General features: G+C 46.0%; 1 protein-coding gene across 2 annotated transcripts in view; it reads left to right on the forward strand.

Moving 5' to 3' along the window:
* MAP2K5 (mitogen-activated protein kinase kinase 5) overlaps positions 1-18,349 on the forward strand; it is a 272,784-nt gene that overhangs the window by 151,527 nt on the left and 102,908 nt on the right. For both annotated transcript variants that reach the window (XM_056127637.1, XM_056127638.1), the window contains 3 exons: positions 212-285; positions 1,238-1,288; positions 9,575-9,646. In XM_056127637.1, coding sequence (XP_055983612.1) covers positions 212-285; positions 1,238-1,288; positions 9,575-9,646 — 197 coding nt within the window. The remainder of the gene's footprint in view (positions 1-211; positions 286-1,237; positions 1,289-9,574; positions 9,647-18,349) is intronic.

Consider the following 18,349-nt stretch of genomic DNA (forward strand, 5'->3'; position numbering starts at 1 on the left):
TCAAAGCCCAGAAATGGTTGAAAGTCAAGGCGATAATACTTTCCCTTTTTGCCTCCCGATAAAATACTTTGCAGTAAATGTGTAATTAGAATTCTTGGTGAACAGCTGATGTCATTTCTGCAGTATGGTACGGTGTGCAGGCGCCTTTTTCTTTCTGGAACAAGGCGGTAGATGTGGAATCAGTAACCCCGGGACTCTGATTTCTTTTCAGATGTGAAACCCTCCAATATGCTCGTGAACACCCGGGGACAGGTCAAACTGTGTGATTTCGGAGTCAGCACTCAGGTAAGGCTCCGTTCTTTCCAGCCTGACCTCCTCCGTTCCCCTTTTCTTTTCAGTCTCCTCCCTGGATTGAAAAATCACCAAACAGAACCCTGCATCTTCTCCTTGGTGGGGAGTGTGTTATTCATTTTTTAATCTCCAAGCCTGGTTCCTTCATCAGAATATGATTGTTCATTGTTTAATGACAGTAAAAACTGCTGATATTGTAATTACTACTTACGAATAGCAAACTTCATTGATATGCAGCTTTGATAGGAAAGCGTTTGGGCCAGACAAAAGAGGGAGGGCAGAGTGGGAACTGTGCCTGGGGAACCCAACTGGCCCACAATAAAAATTAATATTGGGAGCAACAATGGTGGAAGGCCATTACAATGTGCAGCACAAATTTTAATTAATTTCCATTTTGGGCCTCCCCTGAGAACCCCAGTGATAGTGACCCATGAGTGTGCCGTGATGTTGATTTGAATTGCAGCCACCTTTACTCCCAGCCAAACACGAGGACCAAAGCGAAGGTCATCTTTGTATTATGAGTTGTCAGAGCCTGTTATCCACCCAGCGTCTTTACTGTTCGTTTCAGTCACGTAACGCAAGTGGCCTCGTTCCCATCTCAAGCCGTCAGGCTGTGAACGCCAGAGCGTTCAGATTCTTCTTCAAATTGACTTTTTTATTTCAGGCGGGTTTGGGGTACTAAAGCAACTTGCATCCTGCTTAAGTGAATTGTTTAAGGTTATCTGCTGTAAACTATAATGCTGTGCTTGTTTAAATTGGAAATCGCATTCAAAAAGAAAAGAGAGATTTAATCATTTTTAATGCCTTTGTAGATAAATTCGTTCCCTTTTTACATAATTTTTAGTTGATTTATAGAAATGATGATTGTAGGTTAAATGAGGAATAATTGCCCATTTTATTTCCACATTATCTTTATATTGTTGTAACAGACTGTTTTGTCTCATAGCTGGTGAATTCCATAGCCAAGACGTATGTTGGAACAAATGCTTATATGGCGGTAAGTAAACTTATGCAAGAATAACATTTAAATCCAACATCTTTATCTTTATGTACTTGGTAATGTACAATTCTTGAATTAATTCTACAGCTCTAGCCTACTAGATCATAAATTACAAAATCAGTCCAATCATGATTTGATTTTTATATCTCTCTAAAAAACATTAGGGTTTTACAGGATCTACCAACTAGCTGACTTTGTTAATTGGACTGGTTGACTCTAATGTCAAATTACTGAATTTTGACGTTTAACCCTACAGAAAAAAAATTGCGTGTTGGATGCTTTGCCACATTACTATTTCATTAACCCCCAAGTCTACCGAAATGTCCACTGGTAATTTTGGTCAAGTTCTCCCTGAATGCAAGCATGCTTTGTTGCCAAATCAAGGTAAAATTATTGGTGTGAGAGGCTCTTTGGATCTCTGAAGTATAAGCATTTATCAAGCAGTCCTCTTCAAACTTGTTCCTCTATATTTTGTTTAGTTGTGGGTTTATGTGCCTATTGTAAGACAACTTACTTTGTTCTATATAATAAAACCAAGAATAAGGGACTGAACCAATAGTTCAGTGGATAGGGTGCTTGCCTTACATGCATACAACTGCCCCAGGTTCAATCCCACACTCCCTACAGTCCTTGGAACCCTGCCAGAATTGATCCCTGAACTGTAAAAATCAGGAGTAAACCCTAAGCATCACCAGATATGGACCATAAACACAAACAAGCAAACAGCAACAACATATATAGAAGCTTAGGGCTGTTTTAGAAACCAACATGTACTTGGCTTTGACCTTTTTTTTCTCCCTTTCAAAGGAGGAGGCATTACTGTGTCTATGAAATGATTTTCTTGGTTTCCTCACTTTTTATTTTATTTTATTTATTTATTTATTTATTTATTTTTGCTTTTTGGGTCACACCCGGCAACGCACAGGGTTTACTCCTAGTCTGCACTCAGCAATTACTCCTGGCGGTGCTCGGGGAATCATATGGGATTCTGGGAATCAAACCCTGGTTGACCACATCCAAGGCAAATGCCCTACCCACTGTACTGTCGCTCCAGCCCCCCTTCTCACTCACTTTTAGCATATGAGAGGGAACAGTGGGTGAGTAGGGAGATGACAAGATCATTTACCTAGTGCTACTTTTCATAGCAAAGTCCTGTTTTAACATTTTAAGTTTAATGGGTTTTCATTTTTTTTTAATTGAAGCACCGTGAGTTACAGAGCTACAAAGTTAGTCATGATTGAGTTCGAGATGTATAATGTTCCAGCACCAACCAGTGGTCACATCTCTCCACCAGTGTCCCCAGTTACCTTACTGCCCCCCCCAAATGTCGCTGTATTCTTAACAAAAGTTATAGATCTGCTCAGTCCATGCTCCAAACACATATTTCACTACATAATCATGGCCACCACATAATTATTGTGCCTGTTTTTCTTTCCAAAAATGTTCTGTTATATTTCATGATGTAGCCGTAGCACAGAATCATTGTGTCCATGATGCTTCTGTTAAAAAGGTACACAGAGGGGCTGGAGCAATAGTACAATGAATGGAGCACTTGCCGTGCACATAGCTTAGCTGTTCAGTCCCTTGCCCACATAAGATCCTCTGAGCCCCCCAGGTGTTGACCTCAAACTAACAAATCCCAGGAAAGGTAAACAAAGGGCAGGGCCAGGAGTAACCCCTGAATATTGCTGGGTGTGGCCCAAAAGCAAAAAAAAATTAATATAGTTCAGGTCACATGTTTGCACAAATGTTAACAATTATGTTTTTGCTATACAAATTGTACCACTACCACCAAAATGCCAAGGATTCAACCTGTGTCCATGTTCCACTTTAACTCCACTCTTCATTCCTACCACCACCAGATGTGGTCCAAAAGAAATACAGTTATGTGATAAAATAAATGATGTTCATATGGCTGGAACTCTGGGTCTTATTATCTATTTTCTTTGTTCATGATTTTAAAAAGGCATTAATACAGATCTTTTTAATAGATAGTCGGGTCTTCTTAGAACAATACTAAAATTTTTGTTTTGGTTTCGTTTGGGGCCACACCCACTTGTATTCGAGGATTACTCCTGGCTCTGTGCTTCAGGGATCACTCCTGATCCCTGCACTGGCTGGAGGTGTGTGTGTGTGTGGGGGGGGGGGGGGGGGGGCGTGAGGAGTGGCCAGCCTGTGTGGTGCTGGGAATTGAGCTGGCACCAGCTGCATGCTAGGCAAGCACCCTACCTGCTGTATTCTTTCTCCAGCCTAAATTTTTTTAAAATTGGGATCCCAGAATAGCTCTTTTTTTGTCTGACATTGTTTGCAAAGAAAGTGTGCTTTTCTTTTTTTTTTTTTAGATAATGTAAAAAAGACAATAACCTTTGAACTTTCATATCTGTTTTATAAGTTAATCCCCTTCTTGGTTGTACCACTGTGGCTGAGATTGGTGAGCTACCTTAATACTTAACTTCGTATTAAGTTAAGTTAGCTACCTTAATACTTAAAACCCTATCAAATGCTACAGTTTTACCTTGGAAGGAAAAGCTACAATTTTAGTCTTCAAAATGAGACACTGATTAAAAAAAAAAGGAATAGGAAACAATTCTCAGCTACCCTTGCATTCCTGGTAGCTTTAAATTGCTCTCATAATTGAGTTGCGTTATGTTGGAATGTACACTTCCAGGTGACAGTTTGCTTTCCCAGGTGTCCCTTAAGGAAATTACTTTCTTCCTCTCTCTTTATGGATGAATGTGATGCGTCCATGTATTAATTGAAAATGTGGGGATTAAAATTATGAAATGTTTGTTCAGATTGGCAAAACAAAAATTGCTTGGCTTCTTGGGTGAATGATTTCTAGTCATCAACATCATAGCTTAAGCTGAAGAAAATGTGGGGCCCCGAGCAGTAGTACAGTGGGGAGGGCATTTGTCTTGTGCACAGCTGACCTGGGTTCAGTCCCTGACACCCCATATGGTTCCTGAAAAAAAAAGAACACTGAAAAAATAAATACTGTATTGCCTATGAGTTAAGAGCATTTACCTGATGGTGAGTTGGCACTCAGTTCATTTGGCCTTAAGCTTACTGTCTGACATGAGATCTAAGATTGGAAATGGGGGAGGTAGAAATAATATTTACTATTGGGAGAAGGTATTAATTCTGGGCTCTTATCTCATAAGGATAAGGATTGAATTTTTTTTTTTTTTGGTAACCACAATTCATTGTTTTCCTTTGTCTGTTTGTTACTAAGTTTCAGGCAAGCATCTTTGCCAATGATCAGAGAGCTCTAGCTCTTGGGCAACTTCCTTCCCCCCCCCCCACACCCCAGTTTTTGCAAAGAAAGTTTGAAAATTGCATTGTATTCACACAACATACTCATATACACAAATAAGTACGGGTCAAATTGGTGCCATCCGGGTTCCCGCTGTCACCCCTGTAATCTGTGATCTGTGCCAGTCACCAGGTTTGCGTGGCTGGAGGTGCTCACCCAACTTCTTGTAAATCATTGCATGGTACAAAACTTTGAAAAATTCAACAATAGCAACAAGCTTGATAGAAGTGGCCAGGCCACCCTTCGCTGAGTGGGCTGTGTGCTGCTGGAGTCTGCACAGTGTCTGAGTAGAGTGGATGAGCAGAGAGAATCTGTCCTTCAGTGAAGAAGAGTCAGACCTGGTCCCACACACGACATTCGCCACTCTTTCATCTGTGCCAGTGGAAGCTGTGTCTGAAAGGATGGACCTTCCATTTATCAACCAGGATTTGGCAAGTACCTTCCACACTGTCAGCCAGATATGGAGAAATACTGTTCCCCACTCAGGACAAGGGAGGATGAGGAAGGTGGTGTGATAATCGGGCATGCCATCTATGCCGTAATGCAGACCAAGAAGTCATGCCACGGGGCTGGAGTGATAGTTCAGTGGGTAGGGCATTTGCCTTGCACGTGGCTGACCCGGGTTCAATCCCGGGCATCCCATATGGTCCGCCCAGCATCGCCAGGAGTGATTCCTGAGTGTGTACAGCCAGGAGTAACCCCTGAGTATCACTGGGTTTGACCCAAAAAAAGCAAAAATAAATAAATAAAATCCAAGCTTTAAAAAAAAAAAAAGAAGAAGTCATGCCACGTAGGAGTTTGATGATTCCAACAGCATATTGAGAAGTCACTGTAACAGGTGCCAACAAAGACTCAAATACAAGGTAATGTGGTGACCTGAAAGTGGGCAGGAAGGTGGAGAGAGCACACATAATACAATGTGAGAATTTAGATTTAATGGCCATCTGACACACTGGCTTTACATCTCTTTCCATGGTTTATACTTCTAAACAGGAAGAATAGCAAAAATTACAGCTAACACTGAGTTAACACTCCGTTCCATTCACTCTTCTAAGCTCTCACATTTATAAACTATTGGTTGGGTGGGGGGGTGCTGAGGTTTTGAGAGGTTTGGGGCCACTCCTGGCGAGGCTCAGAGGTCTAGTAGGGCTCAGGAAAACTTATGGGATGCTGAGTATCAACCCTGGGTCAGCCACATGGAAGGCAAGCACCCTCTCCACTGCACTATCTCTCTGACCCATGTTTATTAACTCTTGAAACCCTCACACCCACCTGGAAAGATGGGTAGACTCAGTTTACAGATCAGGAAACCAGGGATGTGCCACCACTGATGTCCCCAGGTTCTCACAGATAACATGTGGCACAGTCAGGAGCCCTTCCTAAGGGATCGGCTCCAGCAGCCACCCTTAACCATGTGCCCTTCATTCTATCAGATTATTCATGTGTCTCTTCCAGTTTCAGTGATAAACTTCGCAGGGTCAGGGTCGTTCTGTTGCTGATCTAACCCAGTGCTAAAATGCATCAGTTCAAGAGAACCACACTTTATTTTCTTAGCAGCTCATTTTAATTTTTTTTTCATGACTTGGCATTAGAACATCTGTGCGTCATTATTAGATGTCAGGGGTTTAAGGTAACATCACATCTCTATAGATGAGAAATTGTCAACACTTCTGCTACCAAAGTTCCAGGGCTGTCCCACCCCCAGGAAGATCCCTTTGCCCATTGTGCCTCCCTTTCTCTGGCAACCACCCTGTCTGACTAGTATTCCATTGACCATAAATACCACTGGGGGGTATGGGTATTTGGGGTGGGGGTGGGTAATGGGCCTTCCTATGCAGAGCTCAGGAGGCCCCGCGGCCACTCATGGTGACACTCAACCAACTGGGCCAGCGACTCACTGAGGATGCAGCACTGCTTGACCCTGCCATGTCATGGATACCAGGGCCTCCCAGAGGTGCTCAGGGTGCCACACAGCACCTGGGTTTGGACCAGGCTCCTTGCATGAGCTCCTGACTTCTGCCATCTCCTGGCTCCCCACAACCCCTATAGATGAGCGTTTAGGTGGAGACTGAAGGTAAGGGTACAAATAGCCTTTGGAACTGTGTGTGAAAACTCATTCCAAAATTACTTATTTCCAGGCAGGACAGATAGTTCAGCGAGTAAGGCACTTGCTTTTGGGCAGATAACCTGGGTTCGATCCTCAGCACCCCATATGGTTTCCCTGAGTCTCTCCACAGATGAGCACAGAGCCTGGAGTAAGCCCCGAGCACCACAAGAATGTCCCCAGCCCCAGAGGTTCATCGAGAGGTTCATTTGTCGTGGCTCCTTAGGCGGTTCTGTGATGCTTCAGCCTCTCTTAAGTCCACACAGAAAGTGGGATTGGTATTGGAACATTGTACGCCAAAACTCTACTACAAATTACATTGTATCTCTTATGTGGCTTAATTGAAACAGTTTCTAAAGGATTGTCTTTTAAATAAAATACTAGCCAGAACCTGACTCTTCTGACCTGAGTGCTGAGACAGTTTGAGTCACTGGCAAGAACAATGATTCTGATACTGACTTTATTTGTTGGCTTGATCCATGGTTATAGATTTGAGCAAGTCGCTTCATCTGATTAAGCCATCATTTTTATGTCTATAAAATGAGGGCAGTGGTAATTGATCTTACAAGATTACTATGAAATGTAGAGGTTACAAAATATCTAGCCCAGTGTTTAGAACCTACTGGGTGACCATTAAACTGTGGCTTTTATGGGCCTGACCATTAAATTGTGGCTTCTAGTACAGCAGGGAGGGCATTTGCCTTGCAAGCAGATGACTCAGGTTCAATTCCTGGCATCCCATATGGTCCCCCAAGCCCTATAGGAGGGATCCTTGAGCACAGATCCAGGAGTAAGGCCTGAGCACCAGCGGGCATGCCCTAGAACCCAACAAATAAATAAATTGTGGCTTTTTCTGTCCTTATTCAGTGAGTTCAAACTGAACTTCTCATGCCGTTGCCTTCGTGTGTCAGCTCAGGAAGAAAATGCAGCACCTAGTCAGGGTGTATATGGGAAGACGTGCATGCCAGGAGCCAAATGATACTTGATCCATGAAAATTCTTAAATTCCATGTGGACACAGTGATCTTGCTGCGAATGCAGATCGTGGTGGCAGCCACGTTCTTTCAGCAACTGGCTGGCTCGTTCCCCAGGAGTCTGTCCCAGTACCAGGGATCTCCACTAGCATTCAGTAATGGGTTGAACTGAACAAGAAAACTTGAGAACTGATATGGCGGGGATTCAAATGGAGAAGAAAAAGTCTTTGGAGATGGAAATAACCGTGTCTGTCTGAATGCAGCTGGGAGAAACGGTCCCAGGACATTCCACCCTCGGGAAGAATTATTCTTGGTAGGAAAGGGGTTTTACAAATTAAAGAAATAAATAAAAACAGGGAAATAAGGCCATCCATCCTGCTCTCCCAGACAGGCTTTATATAATTTTATGGAAAGGGGTCCCCAGAGAAGGGAGCAGAGACCATGAGGTCACCCAGTAGGTGGGAGTGGGAAGGTCACAAAGTTCTATTTCCTGGGGAGACTCACTCACTGGGTGCAGGACTCTGCCCTCTTTAGGGCTACTTGGGCCTCCTGAAGGCTTCCAGAATTCCGGGGAGGGACCCGGATCAGAGGATTCTCCCTTAGGGGCCCCAAGTGGAGATTCTCCCTTCAGTGGCCTACGAGGCTCACTCTGACCTGGCACAAGCATGACAGCACCACGAGACATTCATTTCTCCTGTTCATCTGTTCATGGGTACCTTCAAAAGTCTTGGGGGAAAACCCAGCCATATGCCAAATCGTGGAGGGCTAGACTAGGCAATACCCTCTTCCCAGCTACGTGATTTCCATTTGAAGTAGAGAAGGTGCAAGGAGGAACTTTGTACCCTGTCTTCAATAGAGAGCCAATTGTCCCAACTGGCCTTGTATTTTGTTCGGGGGGGCCTACACCTGGCAGTACCCAGAGCTTATTCTTGGCTCTACACTGAGGGATGATTCCTAGCAGGGCTTGGGGGACCATATATGCTGCTGGGGTTCCAACTTGGGTTAGCTGTGTGCAAGGCAGGTGCCCTCCTTGCTGTAACCTTACTGCAGTTAAAAAGTAGATCTTTTTTAACTATTTCTTACCATCAGATAAAATGTGGAATCATAGGGGCTGGAGCAATAGCACAGCGGGTGGGGCATTTGCCTTGCATGCGGCCGACCCGGGTCCAATTCCCAGCATCCCATGTGGTCTCCCAAGCACTGCCAGGAGTGACCCCTGTGCATTGTCGGGTGCGACCCAAAACGCAAAAAAAAAAAAAATTCCTTTTTGGAATCGTAGCCAAAAAGGAAATATGGATGTTCTTTGTACCCTTCTTGAAGTCTCAGTTTTTTTTAAAGCTTGAAATTCTTTCTGGAGGAAAATTTTAAAAAATATAAAAGGGAAATGACTTTCTGAATATAGTTAGCAGTGTGTCAGTCTCATCGTGCAAGTAAAATACATGAATCTTGCAAGTAAAATACATGAATCTTGAGTTCATGAGATCCGTCTGTCCAATTTGAGAGGGAAACACTTGGTCACAGTGTATAGATTATAACTCCACAGCTAACACCACCAAACTTGGTAGTAGAGGACCTGAGTTCAAGTTTCAGCTCATGACTAGTTTAGGATTTTGCCTAAATTATTTCTCTCCTCTAAATCGCTCTAAATTTCTTTCTTCCGGAATAAGAGAATTATAAAGATTTCCTCACTGGCACTTTGTGATGAGTGTAATATTAATATGTAATATGTAATATGAGTGTATGATGTAAAGGAGATGTAGACATACACTTAGACTTATTTTGCTCTTCTTAAAGTGCTCCTGCAAGTGCGCCTGGTACCCTGTTCAAGCTCAGTGTTTTCATATTTCCCCGAGCAGCTGACATTGACTCATAAGCTTCCATCTTTGTTTACAGCCTGAAAGAATTTCAGGGGAACAGTATGGTATCCATTCTGATGTCTGGAGCTTAGGAATCTCTTTCATGGAGGTATGTTGCTTAATAACAGATGCTTCTATATACGTCTGTACTAATATGCTATATTGAGAATGAAGTTGTTGGGTTTTTGTTGTTTTATTAAAATAAGCAATTCCCGTGTTAAGTGTGTGTATACACAGTATTTAACTCTGAAGTCTTTATTTTGATATTCTTGGCTAGCTAGAGAACTGTCCCACCTGAGTTGTTATTTCTCATGGAATCTTATATAAACTTAACTGGAGTATTGGGTTTTTGTTTTCTTTTCTTTTCTTTTTTTTTTTTTTTCAGTGCTGGAGATCCAACCCATGCCTTTTGCATGCAAGGAATCCTTTTTAAAAAAAAAAAAATTTCTCTTTTCCCCTCTAACCCATTTACCTGATCCTGGGACTCCTTTCTGCTATTTCAAAATAGAGATTCCTGATGCCAGTTAAATTCAGATCTTTAAGACTCTGCATTGCAAACATATTTCCTGGATAATTTCCAGCCCCCCACCCCTGGGTGAGTTTCTTTTTTTTTTTTTTTAATATACACAAAATCTGGAGAATCTGCTCTAAGAGAGACAACATGAACTGGCTGAGCAGTGAAATCTGGTGGGAATGCCCACAGAACACCCAAAGGTGCTGACCTTAGATGCAGCCCTGGGTCCCAGATGGAACCCCGTAGTAAACCACACATCATGTGTGCATGAGGCCCAGGAAAGAAAAAGTTCAACCTATTTGTATAGGTTCTATATGTTTGTTTAAAAAGAAAAAAAAAACTACTGAGGGACAGTCTACATGGGTTATAGACTCGTGTTTGCCTTGCATGCAGCCAGCTCGAGTTCGAGCCCCAGCACTGTGCGGTCTCCAGAGCACTGCAGTACATCGGGGATGCCAGAGCCCAGAGCCCAACTCCCCCCATGCAACTCACACCTTGCCACACGTGACCCAAAGGGAAGCACAAACCCTCTGGTTCCAGTGTAGCCCTGTCCCATGTTGGAGGGAGGGTGTGATAGAACGGTGGGGTCTCAAGGGCGTGCGTTTATTGCCCTAACTCTTCCCAGCTGTGTTTAGAATGGACTTTAGCTAATGTGCAACATGTCGCCCCATGACAGCTCTAGGCTGAGGTTTCTACACAGTGACCATCACCTGCAAGGCAAGGCCCACGTTTCATGTTAGAGGGACATCAGAGCCAAATTGAGCTTTACAGCAGAGTACAGCCTCAACTCTCGGCTATGCTTCAAGAATTGTTTCCCACAGTCATTGATTCATATAAAGACTTTAAAGAAACATATAGGAAGGCATCTTTAAATAAGATCAGGGCTAGAATTGCCATTACAGTTTTATTACCTGGTTGGGTGAGGTGGGCGGGGTGATGGCGGGGGTGGTGGCTGTCAAATACTTGTCTGGTTTTTGCAGTGCATAAATAAATGCAGTTGAATTTGCAAGAAAATTTACTCAGACTCAACTTCCCTGAACTATAGGAAAAACGCAAAAATAAAGTTCATTGAACCTATTTGTTGGCATCTTCAGGGAAGGGAGTGTAGGAAGCACAGTAGGTCTGTATCGCCCGAGCAGTGCTAGGACTCCTTTAGGGACCATTTCACTGTCATTGTTCAGATGCTTTCCTCCAAGTGCTCAAGTCCTTCTGTCCCCAGGGAGCCCATAATAAAGGAACAAGGAAGAAGAAAACTCGGGGCCAAAGCAGAGGCTGTTTCCGCAAGTGCCATACCAGCCCACACCCTGTGACATGGACCTCAAATTCTTACTCCCGCCATCTTCCAAGCAGCCCTCTGACTGATCTTATGAACTCCTGAGCCCTCTCTGAGGTTTGGGGATGCAGAAGTCAAAGGGTCCTTTGAAGTCTAGGCGACAGGGCTCCTGCTGGCCTCTTTCCCGCTGGCCTCTTTCCCCCTGCCCCGTCCTTGCGCTGATATATCTCCATCCCCGGGGGAGAGCCATGCACAGTCCACAGAAATGTGCCGTTAAATGTCACAGACAACCTCATGATGTCTCGCTAATAAAAATTTAAAAAATAATAATAATAATAATAAAGTAAATAAATGTCACAGACAGGTGCATGCACGCCTCAAGCAAAGAGTCTGGTAACCTCCAACAGGCTCCTCAGTGAGCCCCCTCTGCGGGCGAGATGGGGGGATGGCGTGTTGATGCCAGTGTAGGCAGCTCTGGGAAGTGAGAGAAGTGAGGAAGATGAACATGGCCCTAAGGAAGGGGAAGAATCGGGTCTGGAGAACGTAGAGCAGGGAGGGCACTTTCCTGGCGTGCATCTGATACAGGTTCCATCTCTGGCACCACATATGGTCCCCGAGCCCCATCAGGAGTGATCTCTGAGCACAGATCTGAGTAAGCCCTGAGCATCACTGGGTGTGGCCTGAAAATCAAAACAAAAAGGTGGGGGGAGGGAGTGGCCCCAGGTTAGTGCTGGGTGTTACCCCCAACACACAGAAGGGGGAGTACAGCCCCTCCTGGGGACCACCAGCCTTCCAGGATGGGGAGATGTGGCTTCTTCTGGGTTCTGTTCTTGGTTTTCAGTTCAGATCTTTAAATGTATCACATTCTCAGGAGGTTAGTCCCGAAACCAGACGAAAGTAACTGCCATGTCTAGGGGAGGTAGGGGGCTCGCTTCACAGTGGGGAGGACACCCTTTGCGAGGGCTCTTATTTTAAGAGGTTTTGTGGGGGCAGGGGGTGCGCTATGCCTGGCGATGCCCAGGGTTTACCCAGGCTCTGTTTAGGGATCACCCAGGCAGGAGCCTCCCTGCCGTACTCTGGCTCCATCCGCACAGTTGCACTTCTTGGGCCTGCATGAGAGGATCAGTGTGGAAATGCCTAAGAAAAGAAGAGAAAGAATCAAGGGCCTCTAGCAAGGCTACCACACTGAACAGGCCAGAAGCATCGGCCTGCCTGGAGTATCCGTTCCACCTGCAGAAGGCGGGCTCTCCTTTGGTGGACAGGGTGATCTTCACAGGGGTGCAGTTACTTAGAACCATCACTGCTGTCCCAGCTCTTATGGCCAAGCTTGGTAAAGACACCTGGCACGGAATTGGGGCTATGTTTCCCCCAGGGTGGAGATTCCCTGAGTTGCTCAGGGGGTGGAGTGCTGTGCCACATTCACACTAGCATCCCTGTCTTCCTGCCCTTCGCTGCTCAGCTCCTGCCTTTAGAAGGGCCTGCGAAGAGCCCCGCTCTTGCTTTTCTTGGTGAATCACCTGATTCATGTTTTTTGGGTGCCACTGAAATCATGACAGAAGTTTGCAGATGGGAAGAAAACTGTGAGGTTGGCAAAAAAAAAAATTGGAGGGTTTTAAGTAGGGTGCTCTTGGGTCACAAAAAATAAAATGAGGGGCTGGAGCAATAGCACAGCGGGGAGGGCATTTGCCTTGCATGTGGCCGACCCGAGTTCGATTCCCAACATCCCATATAGTCCCCCGAGAACCCACCAGCAGTAATTCCTGAGTGCAGAGCCAGGAGTAATCCCTGTACATCTCCGGGTATGACTCCCCCCCCCCAAAAGAAGGGCAAAAATTAATTAACTAAATGAAATAGACCCTCTCTTTGCTTTGCATATGCGGTGTCCTGCCTCAGTCCTACAGAGCAGGGCCTGGAATCTGGAATGTTCTTTTTCTCCCTGAGTGTGTGTGCGCTACAAGGGCTTGTTCTGGCTTGTAATTCTATCCAGAGAGTCGGGATAAACCTGATTGAGGCCACTGGTGAGTGAGTAAACGCCGTTTCTCCCCAAGCTGCTTCTTTAGCAACTCTGTTTTGTTCCTTTCTCTCAGCTCCTGGCTCTCGTTGCCTTCGTTTGCTTTCTTTCACGGCCGTCTCCTGAGTGCAGGCAGAGAACAATCTGGCTTGATATGCTTGGTTAATTGGAGTGTCATCTGGCCCTCTGAGACCCCTCTTCAGCATGATCACTGTTTTATTGAAGTGGTTTGAATGATGTGTTAGATGATGAAAGCCGGGCCCATGGCTTAGAAAAGCATCTCCGGGTAGGTGGGGAGTGTATTCCAAGTGTCACATAAGGTCACTGGCAGACAAGTCACACCACAAGTTAAAGGCTTTTTATGAGTTCTCTTGTTTTGACCGAGAGTTTTTCTGGGGAGTTCTACATTAGCCGTTAGCAAATTAAAAATAAATACATTTAGGATGGGGGCCAGTACGCAGGCAGGATGCTTGCCTTATATGAGGCTGACCCAAGTTCAATCCCGGGTACCCCGAAGGGTCCCCCAAATACCAGGCGTGATCCCTGAGTACAAAGCCAAGAGGAAGCCCAGAGGATTTCAGGTGTGGCTCCAAAAACTAAATAAATATGTGGTAGTTTAAGAGAGGGCACGGAAGACTGAGCTCATGTCTTACATGTGCAAGGCCTCGGGTTTGATCCCTGGCACTGCAGGACCCCAAGAACGTCACCTGGTGTAGTCCTGGAGGCTCCCAAACCCCTCTGGGGGCGTGTGGTGACTTAGCTTTGCTGGACTCCAGCAACCGTGTGTTGTTGGTCTCAGACCTTATACTTGCTGGTCTGGTTGGTCCCGGTGCTGCCAGGAGACCCAGAGGCCCCAGCACTGCTGGGAAGACCAAAGTTAATGAATAAGTAAAGAAATCCATGGAATAATACTGCTGTTAGCTCCACATGGGTAGTATCCTTCTTCCTCTGCCCAAGAAACGCTCTCAGTGACCGTACGGAAACTGCTGTTGCCTCTGACCCTGAGCTACGCTTCCCTTGTGGGGAATACGTGGAATGCGCTTCCACTCGATTCTATTCTAGAAACGTCTACCTCCTCCTGGCAGAGGGTCAGCTCTGCTCTACTCCAACTCATGTGCCCTGAAGAAATCTTTCAGGCTCCATCTTTTCAGACTTTAGTAATGGGTTTTTTTTTTTAATATGCCTCTTTTTTTTTGTTTGTTTTTATTAGTGAGACACCATGAGGTACAGTTGTAGACTTACAAATTTTAGTAATGGTTTTAAAGCAGTTTCTGAAAACAGCGTGTAAAATTCGTTGGGACCTTTAAGAGCCAGAGGGCTGGAATACACCACTGGCATTACGTGGCCTCCCCAGTACCACTGGAAGCTCCCCCACCGCCAATATATAGAAGTAAATAATACAGGAAGTGCAAGCACTTGTTTGCTCAGTAGATCACAAAGTCCTGCTATATGAGAAGAAAGGTTTTCTGATTGACAGAGGACCAGATCTCAGTTCTTTTGTTGCCTTTCTTGGTTTTTTGGCCACACCCAGCAGTGCTCAAGACTTACTCCTGGCCCTGCACTCAGGGATCACTCCTGGTGGGGCTCAGGTGCTGGGGATCAAACCCGGGTGGGCTGTGTACAAGGCAAATGCCCTCCCCGCTGTCCTATCACTTGGGCCGCCAGATTCTCTCTGCTCTTGCCTCTGCCAGCCTACAGCTGTAGGCCCTGGGTAAGTCACCACATCTCTGCAGTTTCCTCACCATTCCGTGGGATATTCACTTCAGAGCTTCTGGACAGCAGTCATAGTGGGAAAATGAAGCCCCTGCCCCTCTCTGGAAGAGGAATAGCTTCTAAGGTTGCTGCTTCCAGGAGGTTCCTAATGCGAGTGAAGCAAGGACCAAATGCTTCAGCTTCCCCTCCCTCCTCAGGCTCCACAGAAACCAAAAAGGGATCATGAACAGACACAGTGCAGACAAGAGAAGGGGAAGGAGCTGCCAGCTACCAAGCTGAGTGTGCACAAAAAGCGACTCCACGGTGGGTAACAGCCTCAACTGCCAATAGGAAGGAGCGGAGGAAGCAGCAGCCAGTTTCCTGTAGGACACGCAGAGTCTCGGGGGTGTCTGGAACTAGGGATAAAGGCCAGGGAGAGGAGGACTACCTCAAAATCCATTTGAGGAGCAGCTCAACATTTGGCCCCACAGACTCTTCCCTGGGCCCAGCACACAGGTGGAGCTGCCCCTCACATCAGCGAGGGATGGGGGCTCCTGACGGTGATGATTGTAAGTTTCGGCTGACACTCTCCAGATGCCACCCCATGGCTGAGCTCAGAGGTCTGAGGCAAAGGTCTGTTTTCCAGATGTGGGGACCCTCCAGCCTTCTCTCCACACGCTCCCCGAGGACTCTGGCAGCAGACGGGAAGAGGTTTTCGATAAGGAAATCTAGGAGATGGAGAAATCCAGCAACACTGTAGAAGCAGGCGGCTGCACCAGGTGCCTTGGCCTGCCAGTTGTGGTGATGGTGGTATGTCCAGCTTCTGGGATTCCCGCCCAGCAAGACATTTCAGGACAGTTTTTAAGGCAAGAACAGGGAACTGAAAAAAACTGCTGGGAAAAAGGCAACCCCAAGATCAAAGAGTCCATGTAAAGGGAGGAAAATGCCAATGAACTATGCCAGCACTCCTGGGAAGGAGGGGGCAGAGAAAATTTGGCCCCCAGGGTATAGGGCAGGCTACAGTCAGAACTTTTCAGACAGCTCACAGGAATCCAGGTCAGGAAGATCTGTCCTGGGAGAGACTGAGTTTGGGGATGAAAGAAGAGAAACCAATCAGATGTTTTCTTTTAGAATGTTCAAGAAACATTCTTGTGTCATTTGTGATACTGTCCTCCTGACCAGGAAGATTAAGAGGCAAAAACAAAACGTGACTTTTTCTTTTTTTAATGTCTAAGGTCAGTGCTTTTGCCCAGGAGAAAAAAAAAGTGAGTTTTTATTGGGGAAGGAAAATTACTGGACTTTCTATGGAATTCTGTTTTAGAATTTCCCGCCCCCCCCCCAAGAAAAAACTTAGCATAAAAAGTACAAAAAGTTGAACACAGCCACCTTAAGAGTGAAAAGCTGTGATTACATCTCACTTTTAAAATATTTGCTTTTATATATATAGTTTGATACCAGATAAGACTCATTAGTTACCAAAAAAAAAAATTGGGATGTCACTTTCTTCCCTAAAATTAAAATAACATTAAAATTCACTCATTGCTCAAATACATATTGCACACAAGACATGTACCAAATGCTTTACTAAGGACTGGGGCTCTATCGAAAAATGACATAGTCACATCCCTGTGTTGAATTTGCATCTAATGAAAGACAGATGATGAATGTGCAGAAGCAGTCATGAAAGCTGGCACTTTCCGCGTTCTTTTCTTTCACGAACACGGTCGCAACAGCAGCCTTGAAAAGTGCTCTTGAGAAGTTCCCCCGTCTGTGAACGTAATAGCCTTGTCCACACAGCAGCTATTTCCCAGGCGCCAAGAATGATGGAACATCCCCTCGAGTTGATCTTTGTCTGCAAACACGTAGAAGAAACCTCTTTCCCCTCCTCCCCACAGATCACGGAGACGCAGCTGTGCCTCGTGGGCACACTTGGTCTTCACCTGGTCTGGCTGCCTCTAAGCAGCTGTGGGCAGCGTCTGTAACTCAAGAGAATGTGCCCTTTGGTTGCTGTACTCCGACACTGAGACACACTGCCCCATCCTCCTCCCCTTATTTTTTGTCATTGTTTGGCCAGAGTTTGGGTACAAATCAAATCATCCGCTAAGGATGGTCAGCCAGATGCCCGGCTAGTGAAGCTTCTTAGCTACTAATCAGAAGTTCCTGCTGAAGCCTTCAACAGGCAACATCTCCCAAACTGCAGGGTGCAGAGGCAAAGGGTATTTCTCTGCAGCCTGCCTAGGACTCGGGCCTGAAATCCTCGTGACACCACTCCTGCCCTTCTTGGACAGATTTTGACCTTGTCAGCAACTGACTGCTCTGCCCTTACTCCTTTTCATAATCCTACCTCAACTTTATTTTTCCCCTTGTCATTTGGGGGGAGGGAGTGAGGGATGGGGGGTGCATCAGATTTTTATACCTTGGCTTCAGAGAGCTAGTACACAGGATAGTGCAAGTCCGTGCCTTGCTCACAGTCCGTCCAGCCTCCCAGTACTGCATATGGTCCCCTGAGACCCACCAGGAGTGACCCTGAGCACAGAGCCGGAAGGAAACCCTGAGCATCTCTGGGTGTGGCCCCCAAACCAACACAATAAAATACAAAAATAAAATGCCTATTACTTGCGGCACGTGGGAGCTATTCATACGGTCTTATGGGAGATGATGGATGGCCGGGTCAGTCTGTCTCGGGGACTGTGAAGGGCTCCAGCTGTCCCCGATTACCGTGCCTAAACGTGCATTTTCCAAGGTTGTCAGTGAGTGGAGCGACCGCGGGCTGACGGGCAGGAGGAGGGCGCCTTCCCCTGAAAGAGGCTTTGTTGAGCTGCTTTGTGCTCAGCCCTCTCACAACAGCCAGGACACAGACGGGGCACGCTGGAGCAGGGGCTGGCGCTCCCAGCTAAGCAGTCCGCTCTTTGGGTGGATTGGGGAAGTTTTTCCAGCAGCACATGTCCAGATTGGACACGCTCATGGACACACACTCGGACCCGAACAGACAAACAAACATGAAATCAATAAGTCTTGGAGAGAAGAGGAAGGAAGTCAGAGAGAAGTGAGCGGAGGCATTTGCTGAGCCCTATTGAGATGTTGGGAGGATTGTCAGGAGGAGGGGACAGTGGCCATCCCTGCTCAGCCCTGTGACTGGCAGGCTGCTTTCTAAGACTGACAGTGACACCCCTCCCCCACCGCCGCAGAAAAGCCAGGGCCTATTTAATGACTTAAGGAGTGCCCCTCTGTCCCCCTTCAACTCAGCACAGGAATCCTCATCTGTAGAGGTAAAATGTCCCAACCCGGAGGAGGGGGTCATTTAAGTAGTGACAGGATGACC

This window comes from Sorex fumeus, unplaced genomic scaffold (assembly GCF_029834395.1).
Source record: "Sorex fumeus unplaced genomic scaffold, SorFum_2.1 ptg000063l, whole genome shotgun sequence".
NCBI classification, from domain to species: Eukaryota; Metazoa; Chordata; class Mammalia; order Eulipotyphla; family Soricidae; genus Sorex; species Sorex fumeus.